The 18748-nt window shown below is 35.8% G+C and overlaps 1 protein-coding gene across 2 annotated transcripts in view; it reads left to right on the forward strand.

Annotated features, from left to right (window-relative positions):
* Positions 1 to 18748, forward strand: part of LOC145691395 (uncharacterized) — a 35577-nt gene that overhangs the window by 10310 nt on the left and 6519 nt on the right. The window contains exons 3-4 of one of the 2 annotated variants that reach the window (XM_081766897.1): positions 916 to 999; positions 12070 to 12275. In XM_081766897.1, the coding sequence (XP_081623023.1) occupies positions 916 to 999; positions 12070 to 12275 (290 nt within the window). The remainder of the gene's footprint in view (positions 1 to 915; positions 1000 to 12069; positions 12276 to 18748) is intronic. The other variant, XM_081766898.1, reaches the window with a different exon arrangement.

Here is an 18748-nt window from a genome sequence, read left to right on the forward strand (position 1 = left end):
GTGATGAAGAAATGCATACCAGATGAAAACCAAAAATGGATGAATAGTACTACAAAAAATAACCCCAGAGTAATAACATGGTCGTAAAAGTGGAGAATAACAAAGTCAGCTAAATTCTGGAGTTTTTTTTAACGCGTCGACGTACTATTCAGGTAAACAAATTTTGACATTTGTTACCTGATGCAAAATTCTGCGTAGTTGAGAGCATAATGACGAAATCTTCGCGACAGAAGGATTTCCTTAAATTATTATTCATCCTTGTTGGATGCATAGTCATGCACCTGAAGATAGAAATATCGAAATAAGGTGGATAAAAGATACAATAAATTTTTCATGGCGTCACATGTATAAAATGAAATTTAATAATATATTTTTTCTCTTCCTTTTTTGCACTTACTTTCCTTTCCATTTTAACTTTATCCCACCAATATTATCGTTTTGTAATGCTCTTGAAAAATAAGCTCTAACTGAGAGCGCACTCCAAGTACGAAGGAATATTTCGATAATCAAGTACTTGATTCTTCAGGACCAACCAATTGTATGAAAGTTACTGTGAGAAGAAAAGCTATTACTATGTAAGTCACACGTGCATTAAAGATATTTCTTCTCCCATTCTATCGTGACCATCAATTGCTTTATCATCATGCCTTTATTTGTAAGTTCCTTAGCTTATGAAGGATATCCGCGTATGTCCAAGATTTCTCGAATATTTTTAATCTGTCAACCATAACATTAAATAGTTGCTCAGTTGCTCTTTTCTCTACGTAGTGATTGACTCAATTTGTTATACGTAATTTAAGCATGTTATTCATGTCTGCATTAAGTATACAGTATATATTTCACAATACGTAAAGATAATAGACAGAAAATGTAGTACAGTGTTTAACAACTGAATTATTTCTTTGTGGATAACAGTGCTAGTCCTTTTGGTTCATCAAGTGAACTTAGAGCGATACGAGAAGAAGCCAATGATGAAGAAAACGCAGAGTCTGGTAGTTCGTAAGTGAGACTTTAAGTCTCTGCTTTTGTTAAAGGGTTGCATCAAAGCATTTTTAGGTGGATGAGCCTGAAATGATTTTAATTTATTAAATCCTAAGGAGTGTCTCCAAAAGTCGCTTGAAGAACATGTATTTATTAATATTATTTGATAACGAATTGGATTAGTACATTGCATTTGACTTTATGCTATATTAACTAACTGGTACTCTGGAAACGATGTAAACTGTATTAATGGATATACGGTACGTGTATATAGGCAGATAGCATATGTTATACAAAGAATTGGGTCATATTCCGAAATTCCATTTCAGAATTTGAAGAAAAAAAAAAAAAAAAAAAGATCTCTAGTGTAACATTGCATACTTTTGCCTTATAAGCTAAATGAGACGGATGATTAATGAAATTTAATGATTATGAAATATTGATGGAATGAAAATGTGAGAGAAAATGGGACAACCCCGAGAAAACCCACGGCCACTATATCCACCTCAAACTTACATGGTCTGGGATCGAACCAAGGTCTCCATTGCGCCGCATATTGGATTGATTTGTTGGCTTTCCAAGTCTATAGCGTATTACGGCTGTTCTCATGTACGATACGTTCGATTTCTTTTTAGGGTTAGGTATTCTGAGTCAGTCTACTACGATTGTAATATGCCGATCTTAGAATGATAATTTAATATCAAATTATAGAAATTAGAAGCACTGAATAACTTATTATGAACAATATAATGCGTATATAGCGCCTTTATAGGAGTTTTCACTAATGCTTCCCCCATTTATATGCAGTGTATGTATATATATATATATATATATATATATATATATATGCTGTTATCAGATACCGTTTAAAACGCTTGAGGGGTGAGCCTATGTATGGAAACAAGTCAGAAAATCTATGGACAAAAAAGCTGCAGAGTAAGTGGGAACGTGCACAAGAGATTCCCCAAAGGAAGGAGGGTTTTCCCGAATATCCCAAAGTAAAAGTAGGTCGAAATGAGCGTAAATCGAACGATACTCTCACTTGTCTTGGTTTTGGCATTTTTGAAAACTAAAGATGCCTGTAAAATACACCACATTGCTTTCTCTGGCGTCATTAATATTTACGTCGTGGCGTCCCAAAGTTCATTTCCCGACATTTCGGCCGCCCATAACTCGGAAAGGACGTACTCTGCAACATTCTTGCACATGGACTTTCTGATTTGTTTTCATGCATATAGTCACCTCTCAAGTGTTGTGTAAACGGTATTTCCATCAGGCTATATATTGTAAATAACTCAGTAACAATAAACAGTAATGATAATTTCGGAAAGTGACCCATTTACTTAGAAATTTCTATTCAATGAATTAATTATGTTTACTTTCATGACCTTTTAAGTAATGCAGGTATTGCAAAGGCTGTCAATTATAATGTCATATACTGCGCAACCCAAGGTCATGGCGTATAAGGAAAGTTATAGAAGCAAGTTCTTAGATTATTTAAGAGGATTTTGTAAATACTATCTGGTTCACTTGTAACTTTTTCATATTCGGTATTGGTTTTAAGGTAGTCACTCACTAAACTTCAGAGAAGTGATGGGAAGCGTAGCGCGGATTTTTAATGCTACAATGGAAGCTATGTTCTTCAAGCTATTTTTGGTTGTTTTCTCATTAAATGTAAACTAATGTGTAACATTCTATAAGGATGAAAACGCAACTAATATCTGTGAATGTAAGTATGAGCAGAGTATAATTCTGTTGAACTAAGAGGAATAAAGTTCTTATTACTTGTTTTTATTTTGTTTTTGATAGAACTTTTTTCTGAAGGTAAAAGTAAATAGTTCCGTACTTTTTTGCCCTTTTACTGGGAACTTAATAATTTGTTTAATACAGAGCTTTGTTAATTGAGTATAAGCTTCTGATTACTTTTTACCATCTGGAAAAAAGTTAATGTATATGAAAGAGAATCCTAAGATATTTCTGCTAAAACAGATACTAGTAATTTACCCTGTGATGTGGAAAAATGTGAAAATTTACTCTTTGTTAATAATTGAGTTCTTGTGCATTTTGTTTGAAATTATTATATTGGTTCCAAGGGCGCATGATTTGTTCTATTTGGGATTTTTTTTTCCTTTTTTAAGTTTGAATTTGGTTGCTTCTGCTTTCATACTATGCGTTCTTTCTTCTTTTGAGTATGCTAAAGTTATATTGATGGTTTTTATTGGATATGAAATTAATTTTCCAACCTGCATGTTGAAACAGAATATTGTTTTCAGCACCAGCGGATTATGCATCACAATGAGAAGTTATTGCTTGAAGTTACTATTATTTTCCTTGTTTTATATTTCAGTGTGGTCTGCAGATTATTTCTGGGTCTGTGGATTATTGATTTTAGTATTATTTATTTATTTACATTCGCTACTATTGGTCTATAGTTTAATTTATTATTCTACGTTTCATACATTACCTTAGCTGTTTAATTTGTTTCGTGGGGCCGCGGTGGCTCAGTGGTAGAGCGTTCACCTCTGGTGCATGGGGTCCCTGGTTCGATCCCAGCTCGCGCCAAGTGAACTTTGTGGTGGACAAACACCGTGTGCGTGGGTTTCCTCTTTGTTCTCCCGTTTCCTCCCACTTTCTTCATTCCCCCTTTCCATTCATTTCTCATCATCATCTCCTCCTTTAGCCTACTCGGCATAAACGTGGGACGTAAAACTCGAAGATTTCAGTTATATATATGTTTCGTTGCTAACCGCTAATGCGTGCGTGTGAACAGTCTGATTGCCAGTCTTGGGTCAGAACCCGAGTAGTTGTTCACATTTCACTTGAAGCAGGTAGGTCCTTTATTCAGGGTAACTTCGGTACGGAAAAGGGATATTAAACATCTGGTCTATCAACCAATCAGTTACTTTTGTCGCACATAGCATGGACGATCGTAGTTTAGTAGGAGCCTCGTTATTTTTCAGTAAAGTTATTTTTGTTATTTAGACAGTAATATTTTTTGACAATATGTTACTGTTAGCTTTCACTTATATACTCTACAAAAGATTTCTTGATTTGAAAGGAAGAATAGAATTGAATTGTTTACATTTCTTTAATGCTAATCCTGGGTAGCTGCTTTATGAGTACATGTCCACCTAAATTTTATCTGAAATTCTATGTAGGCAAGATATCAAATGTTAAATTGTAAAGAATAATGTCATCATGCTTGTGTTTGAAGTAATATTTGCCTTTTCTTATATTGTTCCGTTTTGCTTCCTTTGTATTTCAGCTCAGAAAAGAGAATATTTGGATTATAATCAGGATGGAAGCATCCACCTATCAGTTTGTGTACATGGCAAACGAATGATTCTCTCACGCCTTCGTAGAATATGCTATGCCTCGCTTTTGAGACTAGATGCGCTAAAACACTTCAAAATACTATAACAATTTCGTCCTTATTCAACCGATTTACATTTTCAGGTTCGCATAGTATAACGTTAATTTCGGTATATATTATTCTCCCAAGTCCACTATTTTATAACACTAAACGTGATAACACAGTTTGAGATTTAACTAATTCATCTATTTAATATTCCACTTCTAAACACATTTAAATTAATTAATAATTTAGATATTAGACTTGTTTTTACGTAATATTCAATTTCAACAATTAAACTCTATATAGAATATATTTGTTCATCTTCTAACTACACAAATTACATAACGCTTATATGCGGGCGCTTATATAGATGGCTCCCGAAAGAATGGGAATTGTACAAAATGTATGTCAAATATTCCGAAATACTACTTTTACAAAGAATCCTGGACCGTGGTTTAAAAATTGACTAAATCTCGTATATCAATATACAAGTGATTTGAAAAATTTATTAAACCTCGTATATTAATATATGAGTGATTTGAAAAATTGACTGAACCTCGTATATCAGTGTACAAACAAGTTTAAATTAAATATGAACTATTATAAATAAAATAGTTTAAGATATAAAAAACCATATGATTATGAACAAAAGGACAGTGTTACTGTTGGTTATTAATATAAGTAATGGTTTAATCTAAGCCCAGATCTACTTTATTTAGTATGTCTTCTGGGATAACTTTTGTAACAAATTGTAGCCATTTAGTTTTGGTACTCTTCGAGGACTTCCATCTCTTTAATTCATCGGCATTACGTAGACCAAAAAATTACCAGTTTGTGCATCATATAATTCAAATACTTTGGGATTAATCTGTTTCATGCATATATATGGACCTGCATATAAATCGCAAAATTTTGAAATTTTCCCCAAAGATGCGTCGCTTTGTGGATGTAAACTAACAAATACTAGATCACTGACCTTGATTTTTGGTTTATTGGCTTTTTTTTTTTTTTTTTTTTTTTTTTTTTTTTTTTTTTTCCACGACATTCAAACTTTGTCATTCGACGATACTGTACCATACTAGTTAGTTTTGAGTAGTCGACTTCATTCGTTTCATCTAATTTAATTCCGAAGTGCTGTTCAACGGCGGTTAATGAATCTGTGCCGTTATGAAGATTTGTTGAAGCAACGCCAAGAGTCAGAAATAGAATAATTAAAAAAATATGTGACTTCTGTTACATGGCTAATCAAATTTGAGTGTTTCAATTTACACAAGTTTCGAAATAACATTCCCAGGCTATGATGTGGATTTTCCACTAGTGAACTGCTCGGATGATATGGTATCACGAGATGCACTTTAATATTAGCATTGTTCATGGCTCTAAGAAATACATTAGAACGAAATTGGCTTCCATTATCACAACTAATATGCTTAACAGGACCACAATGAGGGATATAGATATTTAAAATTCTATGCGCTATAGCAGAAGTTGCCTTTTTCAATGGATAAGCTACCAAATATCTTGAAAAGATGTCCATAACTAAGTAAATATGTGTCATCCGTCTTGGCTCTAGGTAGTGGTCCATATAAATTGACAGAAATCCAAACGTGAGGCTTCTCCGGTAATATCGATAACATTGGCCTGTAAATAGGTTGACGGTGGTGTTTAATCTTCATACATTCTTCGCAATCATTAATATATGTTTTTATTTGACTTCGCATTTCTTTCCAATAAAACAATTTAATAATCAGTGCATAAACTTTCAAGAATCCTAGATGGCCAAAATCATTATGATATGCCTTGAGAATATGAGGTACGAATTGTGGTGGTACACATTTTCTTCCGAGACGGGAAATTTAAAATCTTTCATTAAAAGTACATTATTCTCCATCGAGTACAGTACATTCCAGTTGCGAGGACAATTACATCTGCTTTCATACGGTGTCAGATGCTGTATGATTTGGGCATATTCTTCACATTTCCTCTGTTGATGTACTAAATCTTCGACAGAAATCTACGCTATCTTGTCCTGTAGTACTTAGAATGTATGTATGGACAAAGTTCTATGTTCTTCATTTGGAAACAGTCTAGAGAGTGCGTCTACTGGGCCATTCAAACTTCCTTGTATATGCCTAACTTCGAAATCAAAAGCTTGCAATTCCAAACACCATCGGAGTAAAAGTGTATTATATCCTGGTACTTTTTTTAATATATCTCAACGAATTATGGTCAGTCAAAACAACAAAGTATCGACCGATTAGGTAAGGAGCGAACTTCTGAAGAGAAAAACGAACTGCTAATAGTTCAATTTTCGTCGTTGTATATGCTTTTTCTGAGTTTTTCAAAGTTCTACTTACACAATGGATGACCGCAGGTTCATTACCGGTAGGCTTAGGTTACCACAATACTCCAGATATTCCGGATATAGATCCGTCACACTGAACATAAAATATACGATCAAAATTCGGATGATTTAAAATATATTATTCGCTATGAAGGTTTTCAATGTTTGGAAACTATGCTCCTGATCTTCACACCAACGCCACGGAGTCCCGTTTCTAGTAATACTAAATAAGGGCTCTGCAATTTCAGCGAAGTGTGAAATAGCTTTACGAAACCAATCGAATAGTCCTAGAACCTGACGTCTCTCTATCAAATTAGTAGATTGAGGCAAATCCGTGGTAGCTTGAACTTTTGCTTCTGAGAAACATGTCCCATTTGAATTAATAGTATACCCCAGAAATTCAATAGAACCTTTCAAAAATACTAATTTTTTAAATTAATTGTCAAGCCAGCCTTTTCTAAACGTTCTAGCACGACATCCAAACATTTCAAATACTCATTTGGTGTTTTTCCCATTATTAAAATGTCATCAGCATAATTTATCACATTGGATCTCATGTCTCGTCCTAATACTAGATTTAAACGTGGCTAACGCAGCACTTCCATTATTTAAGCCAAATACTACTCGATTAAACTCATACAACTGACCTTCGAAAGAGAATGCAGTATACTGTCTAAAGTTTTTATCTAATAATATCTGATTATATGCTGATACCAAGTCAAGATTTCCAAATACAAAGTTTCCCTGCAACAAGCTCAATATTTCGTTAATATGAGGATATCTAATTTGTTGTAATTTGATATATTTGTTTAAGTTTCTGAAATCTAAAACTATCCGAAGACGTTTCCCATTCTTCTTGGGTACGACATGAATCGGATTCAAATGTATACTTTGAGACGGACGTATTATTCTGTTATCTAACATCTCTTGAATTTGCCTTCGAACTTTTTCCCTGTATTTGTAAGGTATAAGATAGGGTCTGGTAACAATCAGATGTTCAGTCTCCACTTGAATAGAGTATGAGAAATCTTTACAACATCCCGGTTGGCTAGGAAATATGTTTTGATGCTTGATAAGGATACCTTTAAATTCGGGAATAAAATGAGGATATTTCATACATAAAGATTTTGCAATTTTGTCAACAGTTTCATAAAATGAAAAATCTTGATTGTCTGTCAGGTTTATACTTGTATCATTATTTATTATATTATCTCCTGTAAATCCAAAGTTATTGTTTCTGAGATTACCTTCTGCAGAAATACATGCATCTCTAATATTACCATCATCAATAAGCTGAACTGAACCTATAAGGTTCTCTGTTTCTGGAATTAAGTCCAGAATAACCTTATCTGTATCTTATGAACTGAAAATGTCTTATTCTGGAAATTTAAAATTGCCTTTAATTGTGTAAGAAAGTCAAGACCTAATAATAAATTCTCCTTTAATTCAGAAATTACTAATATAGCGATATTAATATCCAAACTTTGCAACGTGATAATTACTTGTGCTTTTCCTTTGACTTTTTTTTTTTTTTTTTTTTTTTTAATGTTATCAGTATAGACAACAAGAAACAAATTATCGACATTTTGTAAGGTAGGATTAGAAATATCCTTCGTTAATTCTAGCCAAAATGAATATGATAACAATGAAACAAACTCCAGTATCAATTAATGCTTGTGTATAAGTGTAATTTACCATAATTTGTATTCGGACAGTACTATACGATTTCAAAAATACCAAGTCGTTATTTATGATATCATCTTCAACATTATCATCAAAATTCCAAGAACCATTACGCATTGGTATATATTGATTTGAGTGAATATTTTCTAAAATTTTAGAAAGTTTCATTATTATAAATTATCTATCATATTATTTCTTTCTGAATCATGGAGACGCATCAAGGAATCTTCATCATGTCTGATTTCTGCTGACGTGGAATTAACCCCGTACCAGCCAGCATTTACTAGTTTAAAGGCGTATTTTGAGAACAATCAATAAATGTATATTGTGTTCCACATTCCCTTGTAGACCTTACATTTGTGTTATGCCTGGCTTGATTGTTAGATGTCTCAGTTAATCTTGGAACGTTCAGCGTACGGTTCTGATTGTAATACACGTGAACCATGACTATTCGGTCTATTATTTTTAATGTTACCACGATTCCGCATTGATCCAACATTACTTCCGCAGCCAGAATTATTCGAAGAGTTATCCAAACTAGCGACTTTAATGTTACGTACTGTAAAATTGGATTGCCTTTTCACCGTGTTATTCGCATGCTGATTCCTAGAGAAATTACTATTGTGCACCAACATGCTTTCATATGTCTGCACTATTAATAAGAGGTGACTAAAACTCATACATTGATTAGTCAACAACATTTGCTGTGATCTAAGTGGCAACAACACGCGGATAGATGCAATAATTCTTGAATCAGGTTGATGCCGATTAATTAGCTTTAAATTATTATATACAGACACAACAAAATCAGTGATACTTTTGTCAATCTTGGGATCGTATATCCGGTTTCTTATTTCAGCATCTTTGTTCGCTAATACATAATCATTTGCGAAATTACACAAAAATGCTAACTTGAAATCTTCGTATGAACGTGTAGTGTACTTTTTACGGAATCGAAGCAAGTGGAACTAGTTGGCGTAAGAATACGAGGGATAACTTGGAGATATTTATCCTTACTTAGTTCTATTACATCACATTCAGTCTCAAATTTTTCTAGAAATGAGCTCACTGGGATATCATCTACTGCTCCACTAAATTTAGTAAATGACTTAATATCACTTAATTTTAAGCTTAAATTACTATTTTTCTTACTAGAGTTACTGTGGGGAACTTTGTGATTATACTTCCTGTGGCTAATTCTTCGCATCGACCCTCGGTCAGTGTTGCTGCTAGTTTAATCTTCGCTCCCAGTTTGCTGTATATCCTTCACCGGGGTGCATCCGTTATTTTTACTCGCTCTTCCTGGATTTGAGACCTGAAGGCTAGATTCCTGGACAGAATCAGACGCTTCTACTACTTCCCGTTGATCATTATTCCCATGAAAGGGCACATCACCTTCGACCTGGTTATTTGTGGCTGACATGTGTTTGTGTGTTTCTGATTGACAATTTCTACTTCATTTCGCAAATCTTGAATATGGTTGCGAGTATATTCAACTTGCTGTTGAATTTCGTTAATAGTTTTCTTCAAGTTTCCCACATCTTGTTGAAAGGTCTGTTGTGTGGTTTGTAATATACGGAATACTCGTTCTTCCAATTGATTATTTGATCGGCTAATTCTCTTGTCTATGTACTACTCTAATCTTCCAAATTTACTATTAAGTTGTGCACTCAAGTTATCGTTCATTTCATTTTTCAAGCTACTTAGCTGAGAACTCAAGTTATCTTGTAAAAATTGGAAGAGGTTTTGAAAATAACTTTTCCGTGTGAGTACATGTTGAGACATCAGATTCTACTGATAATATTTGTGTTTCTTCACAGTCGTTGGATGACACTCGATCTCTGACATCCATATTTATATATTTATTTATTTATTTATTTGGTCTAGGAATTAATTCGTGCGGTTGGTACGCACACATTGAAGCTGTAGTACAAACACAAAATACATAAATACCTTAAGAAAAATATTGTCCATCGCTAGCCACCACTTTCGCCCATCTGTCAAGCAATGTACGGATTCCGTGGCGAAAGAAGTCCTCATCCTTGGAAGCGATCCAGTCAGAGACCCATGTTTCGATATCTTCTGAAGAAGTAAACCGCTGTCCAATCAAATCGTTGTTCATGCAATCGAACAAGTAGTAGTCCGAAGGAGCAACGTCTGGTGAATACGGCGGGTGGGGTAAAACTTCCCATCCGACATTTTCTAAATAGGTTTTGACCGGTTTTGCGACATGTGGGCGAGCGTTATCATGTTGAACAATAAGTTTATCATGTCTGTTCTCCCATTCTGGTCGTGTTCTGGCCAGAGCTTGCTTCAAACGCATTAATTGTCGTCGATAACGTTCTCCATTCATAGTTTCACCCGGTTGCAGCAGCTCATAGTACACCACACCTTTCATATCCCACCATATGCACAGCATAACCTTTGCACAGTGAATATCTCGTTTTGGTTGTGATGGACCTGGTTCACCTGGTTTCACCCAGGCCTTTTTTCGTTTAGGGTTCTCGTAATGGATCCACTTCTCATCACCCGTAATAATTCGATGCAGAAACCCCTTTCTGCTCTGTCGTTGAAGCAGCAATTCGCAAATGGTTTTTCGTCTTTCAACGTCTCTGTCTTTCAATTCATGTGGAACCCAATGTGACATCTTTTGAATCATTCCCATGGCTTTCAAGCGTTTGGAGACTGTTGTTTGATCAACGCCTAATGCTGCTGCAAGTTGTTCCTGCGTTTGACACGAATCCTGCTCGAGCAATGCTGTCGATTCTTCGTCTTGAAATTTTTTTGGCTGTCCAGCTCGCTCTTGGTCTGCCAAGCCGAAATCACCACTTCTAAACCGTGCAAACCACTTCCGACACGTTCGCTCAGCTAGAGCATGGTCACCATACACTTCCACCAAAATACGATGACTTTCAGTCGCACTTTTCTGCATGTTAAAGTAATGCAGCAGGACACCCCGCAAAAACACTTTATCAGGCACAAATTGCGCCATGTTCACTTAACTACAAACTGGTGTTGTTGACGCTTTAATCCACTGCCCTATACTACGAACGATGCGCGATGACAGGGGTTTGCAACACATGTGTGGATACACGGAACTGTGGGACGCTCCGTTCGTTGCGCCATCTCTTGTCCACCCGCACGAATTAATTCCTAGACCAAATATTAGTAGATGATAATCCGTCATGTAAGTTATTTGAAATTGTGTTATCCGTTAAAAAATATGAATGTATGTAATTCTACTAAACTTCGAATTAATACTGTAAACAGTCCCGGGTTTCGGCACCATTTTATATATAACGTATATTTTGTTATATATATTTATTCTCCCTAGTCTACTATTTTATAACACTAAACGTGATAACACAGTTTGAGATTTAACTAATTCATTTATTTAATATTCCCCTTCTAAACACATTTAAATTAGATTAATAATTTAGATATTAGACTTGTTTTTACGTAACATTCAATTTCAACAATTAAACTCTATATTTATACAGAATATATTTGTTCATCTTCTAACTACACAAATTACATGGCGCTTATATGCGGGCACTTGTAGCCAACGGGTACTACTTATCGTTATAATAGTGAGAGCATATTATGTTCATGTGTTTTCATATTTTACTTCTTCGTGTTGTATTCATTGTTACAATATGTCTTATATTTGTGTATTTGTATTTCATGTGTGTTTATTTAAACTTAGGTACGACTTCGATGAATCAATTTCATTTTCTCCGCCGTCTCATGATGACAGCTTCTTTTGCATTCGTTACCCGAAAACAAAGGCACACTCTGCAGGTCAGAAAATTTGCACCAGCAAACCATCCTCAGAAGGTTCACAGAGAACTGAACATTATGCTCCTCTTCATCAAAAGAAAGTTCCCAACATCAGTATTCAGCCAAACTTTAGTAAGTATATTGCATATGCTCTGCATTAAATTTACTTTGTACTTCGAATAATAAGGACATATATATATATATATATATATATATATATATATATATATATATATATATATATATATATATATATATATATTCAACTCACTGAATCTGTATCGTTTCCAAGCAATCTTTGATGTAAAAATTGTGTGTATGAGAGTGATTTATGAAGTTTAAAAGTCGCGCGTTTTTTCTTTCTCTTTTTTAAAGAACAGTGTCTTTATATCTAAGTACTTACCGTTTTTCTTCGAAATCCAAAATAGAAATTTCTCTAAATAGATGAATCATTGAACAAGATCGTCTGTTTCTAAGTTATAATAATTATTTTCACTACGTTAGGAGAATATACACTTCATGAATTCTTCAAGATTTTTTCTACAAAAATAACAACTTTATCAGTAGTTGAATTGTTCAATTTTAAGTTTATAACACTTGCATTGCAGAGTAAGATGTTCTTACAAAGTTATTTGATCTTCATATAAGTGACTGAAACCGTTGAGGAAAACTCATAAAAAAGCAGTAAACAAGGTAGAGCCATACTACCACTTCTTAAATGTCCGTCACAACTTCATCATTTCCAAAAGAGGGGAAAAATATAGTACCTGATGAATCAAAGTAATCTCCTTTAAGCGTACACTTTTGCCATTGCTCAGCCAACGATATATTCCGTAGTGGAAGAAATCTAAAGTGTGCAATGCGAGGAAATCCTCAACTACATGTTGGATCGATCGATTATCCTTCCCAAGAAGTGGTGGAGATGCCGAGGAAGTGGTAGTTAGTGGGAGAATCGGGGAATTAATGGGTGAGGAAGGGTTCCATACTGCAACTCATGGAGAGTATGCGTCCTTCGAGCAAGATTTATGCGTATGATGATGTGCAACATGAGGAAAACATACATGTTGATTATTACTGGATGCTTGTGGGCAAATGTGCGATGCATTTCAATGGAGTTCAGGGTTGTATCGATCTACATTGATCGTCCGAAAAAGATATTAATCAACCTCAGCATAGATCATACCATACTAGGAACAATACCTAATGGTTGGAGAGATGATTTAGGAAGCAGTCCTGGACGTTGATCACGATCTATCATTGTCTTGGCCACTTGCGATTGTAATAGGAGATAAATTTTTCATCTGAAGCGGCAGTTCAATGCAGGAAACTTTTCCGGTTATTCCTTATATTCAGAGAACTGCACACCTTCACACGGCCAATGTAAACTCATGTGGCACTCATGAGTTCAACTTTTTCATTGTACTGTTTGCACGGAACCACTAAACAGGTGTTATGGTGTATACTTAACTCGTCTGCAGTGGCACGAACAGTTTTCCAAGGGTCCATTTCCACAGTATTCTGAGATCTCATCCAAATATGATGTTGATCGATGCTCATGGGACTCATTTTGAAATGCTGTTACCGGAACGAAATCTGACAAACCAACGGCCAATGGTGCGGTCATTTGCCATTCCTAGTCCAGATGCGCTGTTAAGGTTTTTGTGGCTTGCTATACAGAATGTCACAGTTTGAATTCGTAAAGAAAAATCACTCGCAGTTGTGTTCTCTCCGGTGCACTTCCATACGACCGTGTTCACTGTCTTGGTACCCCAGCCTGCTTGCTGGACGTGTACTGAGTTTCTTGTTAGACACATGACTGTAGTCCATCCCTGTAATGTGTTGCTATGAGAAGTTCCCATCAGATGTCAAACGGACATTCCATTCGCATCTACGTAATAGTATTGAAATTGCTTTAGTTACTTTCTTTAAATTAATACCTTCCATATAGCCACTTTCTATAAGTTCCCCACGTAGCCAAAGGAGTAATTCGCATGCCTTCAGTGCTAGTATTTCCGGATACGATTCTGGATTGGTTAACAGAATTTTCAGCGTTGATCCAGCGTCATGGAATGATCAGTAAATACTGGTTAAGTAGTGGTAGACTCATGTCTATAAAGCTAAAAAATTTCAGTGATTGGAGCTTATGTTCTCACCACATTTAAAAAGTGAAATGTTCTGGGTGTATAGGCTAGTTCACCAAGATTTATAACCAGATGATAGGTTTATAGGTAAGTGATGTGTGGTGAACACATGCGCTTTAACCGCCATAATTTCGGGTTTCTAGATTGGAGTTCAATACCTCTTAATTGAAATACCTTTCCTATGATATCCAGTTAATACACGGCTCTGGGTCAATACCAAAAATTTGTGCCTCCAGGCAAAATCACCTGAAAGTATACACACAAACAAGATTCGGATACACTGGAATATTACACATGACTCGACAAATGGCACTCTGACCAGACATAGTCCTTCGTCGAGTGTAACACCAAGAAGTTATTTCATCAGTGTTTAATATACTTTATTGTTTCAGTTAAGGTTTCTAAAATATGAAATGTCAAAACTAACATATTTTTATATTGTAAAATTCTGTTTCTTACAGTTTATAGATAGAGCTAGGTCGAATAATTGATCGTCCGGAATTGACTCCCACAACCGGTTTATTTACAGATTCTCAAATAGATACAATAGTGTCCACAAATACTACTATCCATTTCATAAAGATAGGCCCCTGACTTCGCGGTGCTGCCGTGACGTTCACTCAAAACTTACATTGCATTGTCGTACCTCATTGGAATTGCTGGAATGTTGTCTTTTCAATACTTAAGACATAAAAATTTTCTTGGTATTGTGTAGTGAGAAAAAATATAAATTAATGAGAAAGTGTGTATTTTATAATACTTTTTTGGTAAATCAATCTTTATAGGACTATATCTCGGAAACGAGATCACGTGAAATAATTTCCTGTGTACAAAATGTAGATGCATCCATTAACTTTAAGTTGTGAAAAGTTCAATTTTCATCACTTGATACTTTTTGTGTAATTAAAATGTATGACGCTCTGATCTCCGTTACCGTGGTAGGTAGAGAAAAGTACAAAATACAGTTCGAAAATTTGGAACTCTAGTGTTCCAAATATTCCAAACTTGAAACAAAAAGGTTTAGTTGGTAGAGTATTTATTTTTTTAAAAAAATGTTTATTCCAACATATTCTGTGCGTTAAGCGGAGAGCCATGTTGCAGCCCAGCCTTTAAATTCCCCGCGCTTACATGAAGAAACAGCATACGGTAACTGGAAATGTGGCAACGCTGTTGTGCTGTGTTGCCGCGTCCAGAAAGCTTGCAGTGCGAAGCCTACTTCTTAAGGATGTAATAGGAAAAAGTATTTAAGGTCTCATAACCTTTCACAACATCTTAAAAATAATAACAATGCATCTACTTTTCTCAATGTAATTGAAATAAAACGCCAAAAAACTCATCTTTTAATCTATTTAACTCATTCACTTTCGTCACTTGTTGACTCATCGCAGCTCCTGCTATCTTCCTGGACACTTATTAAAAATTGCTTCATTTCTATCTCAAGATCTATCAGTATACACACTTTCCAGCTTACGAACATGTTAAAGGGAAAAAAGAAATGTAGCCTTGGCAATCACGTGTTCACCCAAGTTGTTCTGCGATAAATTTCTTTAACGAATGTAATAGAAATCATGGGTCCTTTGTTTTCTTCCAACGAAAGAAAACTATGCAATATGTAGGTGACAAGGGCTGTTTTTGCGTCTAATCACGTCGCACTGATTACGTTTTCAACACTTCTCTTAGGTTTGTAGGCGTCAAAAACTTAACACACGCACGTGCGTTCATTTAAGTGAGACGGGCGAATGTACATTTATATTTTCCTGAGTGTTTCTCGTGCTTTTTTATTGAAAAAAAAAAACTATGGATATTCCTTCTACGAGCGGCGGTATTACAGAAGGAAGTGGCAAAATTTTGAGCGATAATGAAATTGCAGAACTGATTAATGACTCCGAATTAGACGGTTATGAGTTAGATAGTTGTGAATAGTAATGACATTGATTATTCTGTGCTCAGTTGCGTAGCCGGGAGTGAAGAAGATAGTAACTGTTTCAAATGAACCTGAGGTTGCGCCGGGAAAGAAAAAAAAACGCGTCGTTCCTATTTGAAAGTATATTTTGAAGTAGCTTGGAGCGATAAAATTCCCTCCAAAAATGCAAAATTCTTGTTTAGTGGTGTCCCGGGAATTAATCAAAATGCTGGACTATCTACAGTTTTACTGATGAAGTTTTATAGTTAAAAAGAAATTCAGTTGATTTTTACGTCCCGTTCAGCAGTGAGGCTATATGAAACGTGAACCTACTGATTAACGTGGAATCCAAACCACATGAGTTCCCACCAGGAATAGTAGAAAAAGAAATGAATCAAGATGCAAAACAGCAGATTGAAAAAAAGAAAAATTACTAAAAGAAAAATCTTTGTTTTCTATTTGGTCTAGGAATTAATTCGTGCGGTTGGTGCGCACACATTGAAGCTGTAGTACAAACACAAAATACATAAATACCTTAAGAAAAATATTGTCCATCGCTAGCCACCACTTTCGCCCATCTGTCAGGCAATGTACGGATTCCGTGGCGAAAGAAGTCCTCATCCTTGGAAGCGATCCAGTCAGAGACCCATTGTTTCGATATCTTCTGAAGAAGTAAACTGCTGTCCAATCAAATCGTTGTTCATGCAATCGAACAAGTTGTAGTCCGAAGGAGCAACGTCTGGTGAATACGGCGGGTGGGGTAAAACTTCCCATCCGACATTTTCTAAATAGGTTTTGACCGGTTTTGCGACATGTGGGCGAGCGTTATCATGTTGAACAATAAGTTTATCATGTCTGTTCTCCCATTCTGGTCGTGTTCTGGCCAGAGCTTGCTTCAAACGCATTAATTGTCGTCGATAACGTTCTCCATTCATAGTTTCACCCGGTTGCAGCAGCTCATAGTACACCACACCTTTCATATCCCACCATATGCACAGCATAACCTTTGCACAGTGAATATCTCGTTTTGGTTGTGATGGACCTGGTTCACCTGGTTTCACCCAGGCCTTTTTTCGTTTAGGGTTCTCGTAATGGATCCACTTCTCATCACCCGTAATAATTCGATGCAGAAACCCCTTTCTGCTCTGTCGTTGAAGCAGCAATTCGCAAATGGTTTTTCGTCTTTCAACGTCTTTGTCTTTCAATTCATGTGGAACCCAATGTGACATCTTTTGAATCATTCCCATGGCTTTCAAGCGTTTGGAGACTGTTGTTTGATCAACGCCTAATGCTGCTGCAAGTTGTTCCTGCGTTTGACACGAATCCTGCTCGAGCAATGCTGTCAATTCTTCGTCTTGAAATTTTTTTGGCTGTCCAGCTCGCTCTTGGTCTGCCAAGCCGAAATCACCACTTCTAAACCGTGCAAACCACTTCTGACACGTTCGCTCAGCTAGAGCATGGTCACCATACACTTCCACCAAAATACGATGACTTTCAGTCGCACTTTTCTGCATGTTAAAGTAATGCAGCAGGACACCCCGCAAAAACACTTTATCAGGCACAAATTGCGCCATGTTCACTTAACTACAAACTGGTGTTGTTGACGCTTTAATCCACTGCCCTATACTACGAACGATACGCGATGACAGGGGTTTGCAACACATGTGTGGATACACGGAACTGTGGGACGCTCCGTTCGTTGCGCCATCTCTTGTCCACCCGCACGAATTAATTCCTAGACCAAATAAGTGAAAACGTGTTACTTCATTTGAAAACAAGAAAATTATTAAACATGTGCTTACGGAAGCCAGCTTTACGCGATTTTTACAAATCAACTACGCAAGAGCTATCAGTATGTCTGTCAAATGGTGGAAGAAGCTGTTTTTTTTTTTTTTTTTTTTTTTTTTTTTGCTGTTTGACTTATCGCGTGTCAATGCTCACATACTGTACAGGAAGAAAGCAGGAAAATATATCGCACTTCGAAATTCTTATGCGAAAGTAGCAGAAAAACTGCTGCACTCAGGAGGCATTGAAGTAAAGGAACTATCCCAGTCTTCAGCCGGTTTAGCAAGGCTGGTAGCAAGGGGCCATTACCCATCCAGTGCTCCCCAATATCCGCAAATCCTAATAGAGTAGGAAAAAGGAGATGCAAAGTGTGTAGCATCCGCAAGGTGAAAGGAAGTTTTTAATAAAATATTAGCATTTATTGTTTGATATATGAAGTTCAACTTTGCGTGGGAAAGTGCTTCGAAATGGACAATGCTAAAGAGAAGTACTTTGACTTTTAGATCTGAAAACAGATTTTCTGTGAAGTGTAAACTCAATATTACATATCAACTAAGATTGTATCATATAACAAACTTTGTGAGTGTATTTCTTTCTGTGCAAGTGTATTTTGTACTGCGTGCAATAAGTGAAAAAACCGACAAAAACAAACAAATTTTCGAGGACCATCACATGCAATTCCAAACAAGGTAAACAGTTTGTTTTCTTAATTTTAAACAATTGGTACGTTTACTGTACATCCTGTTAATTTCTAACCTCTAAAAAGTGCCGGACAG

Source organism: Thermobia domestica, chromosome 1 (assembly GCF_964235325.1).
Source record: "Thermobia domestica chromosome 1, izTheDome1.hap1.1, whole genome shotgun sequence".
Classification (NCBI taxonomy): Eukaryota; Metazoa; Arthropoda; class Insecta; order Zygentoma; family Lepismatidae; genus Thermobia; species Thermobia domestica.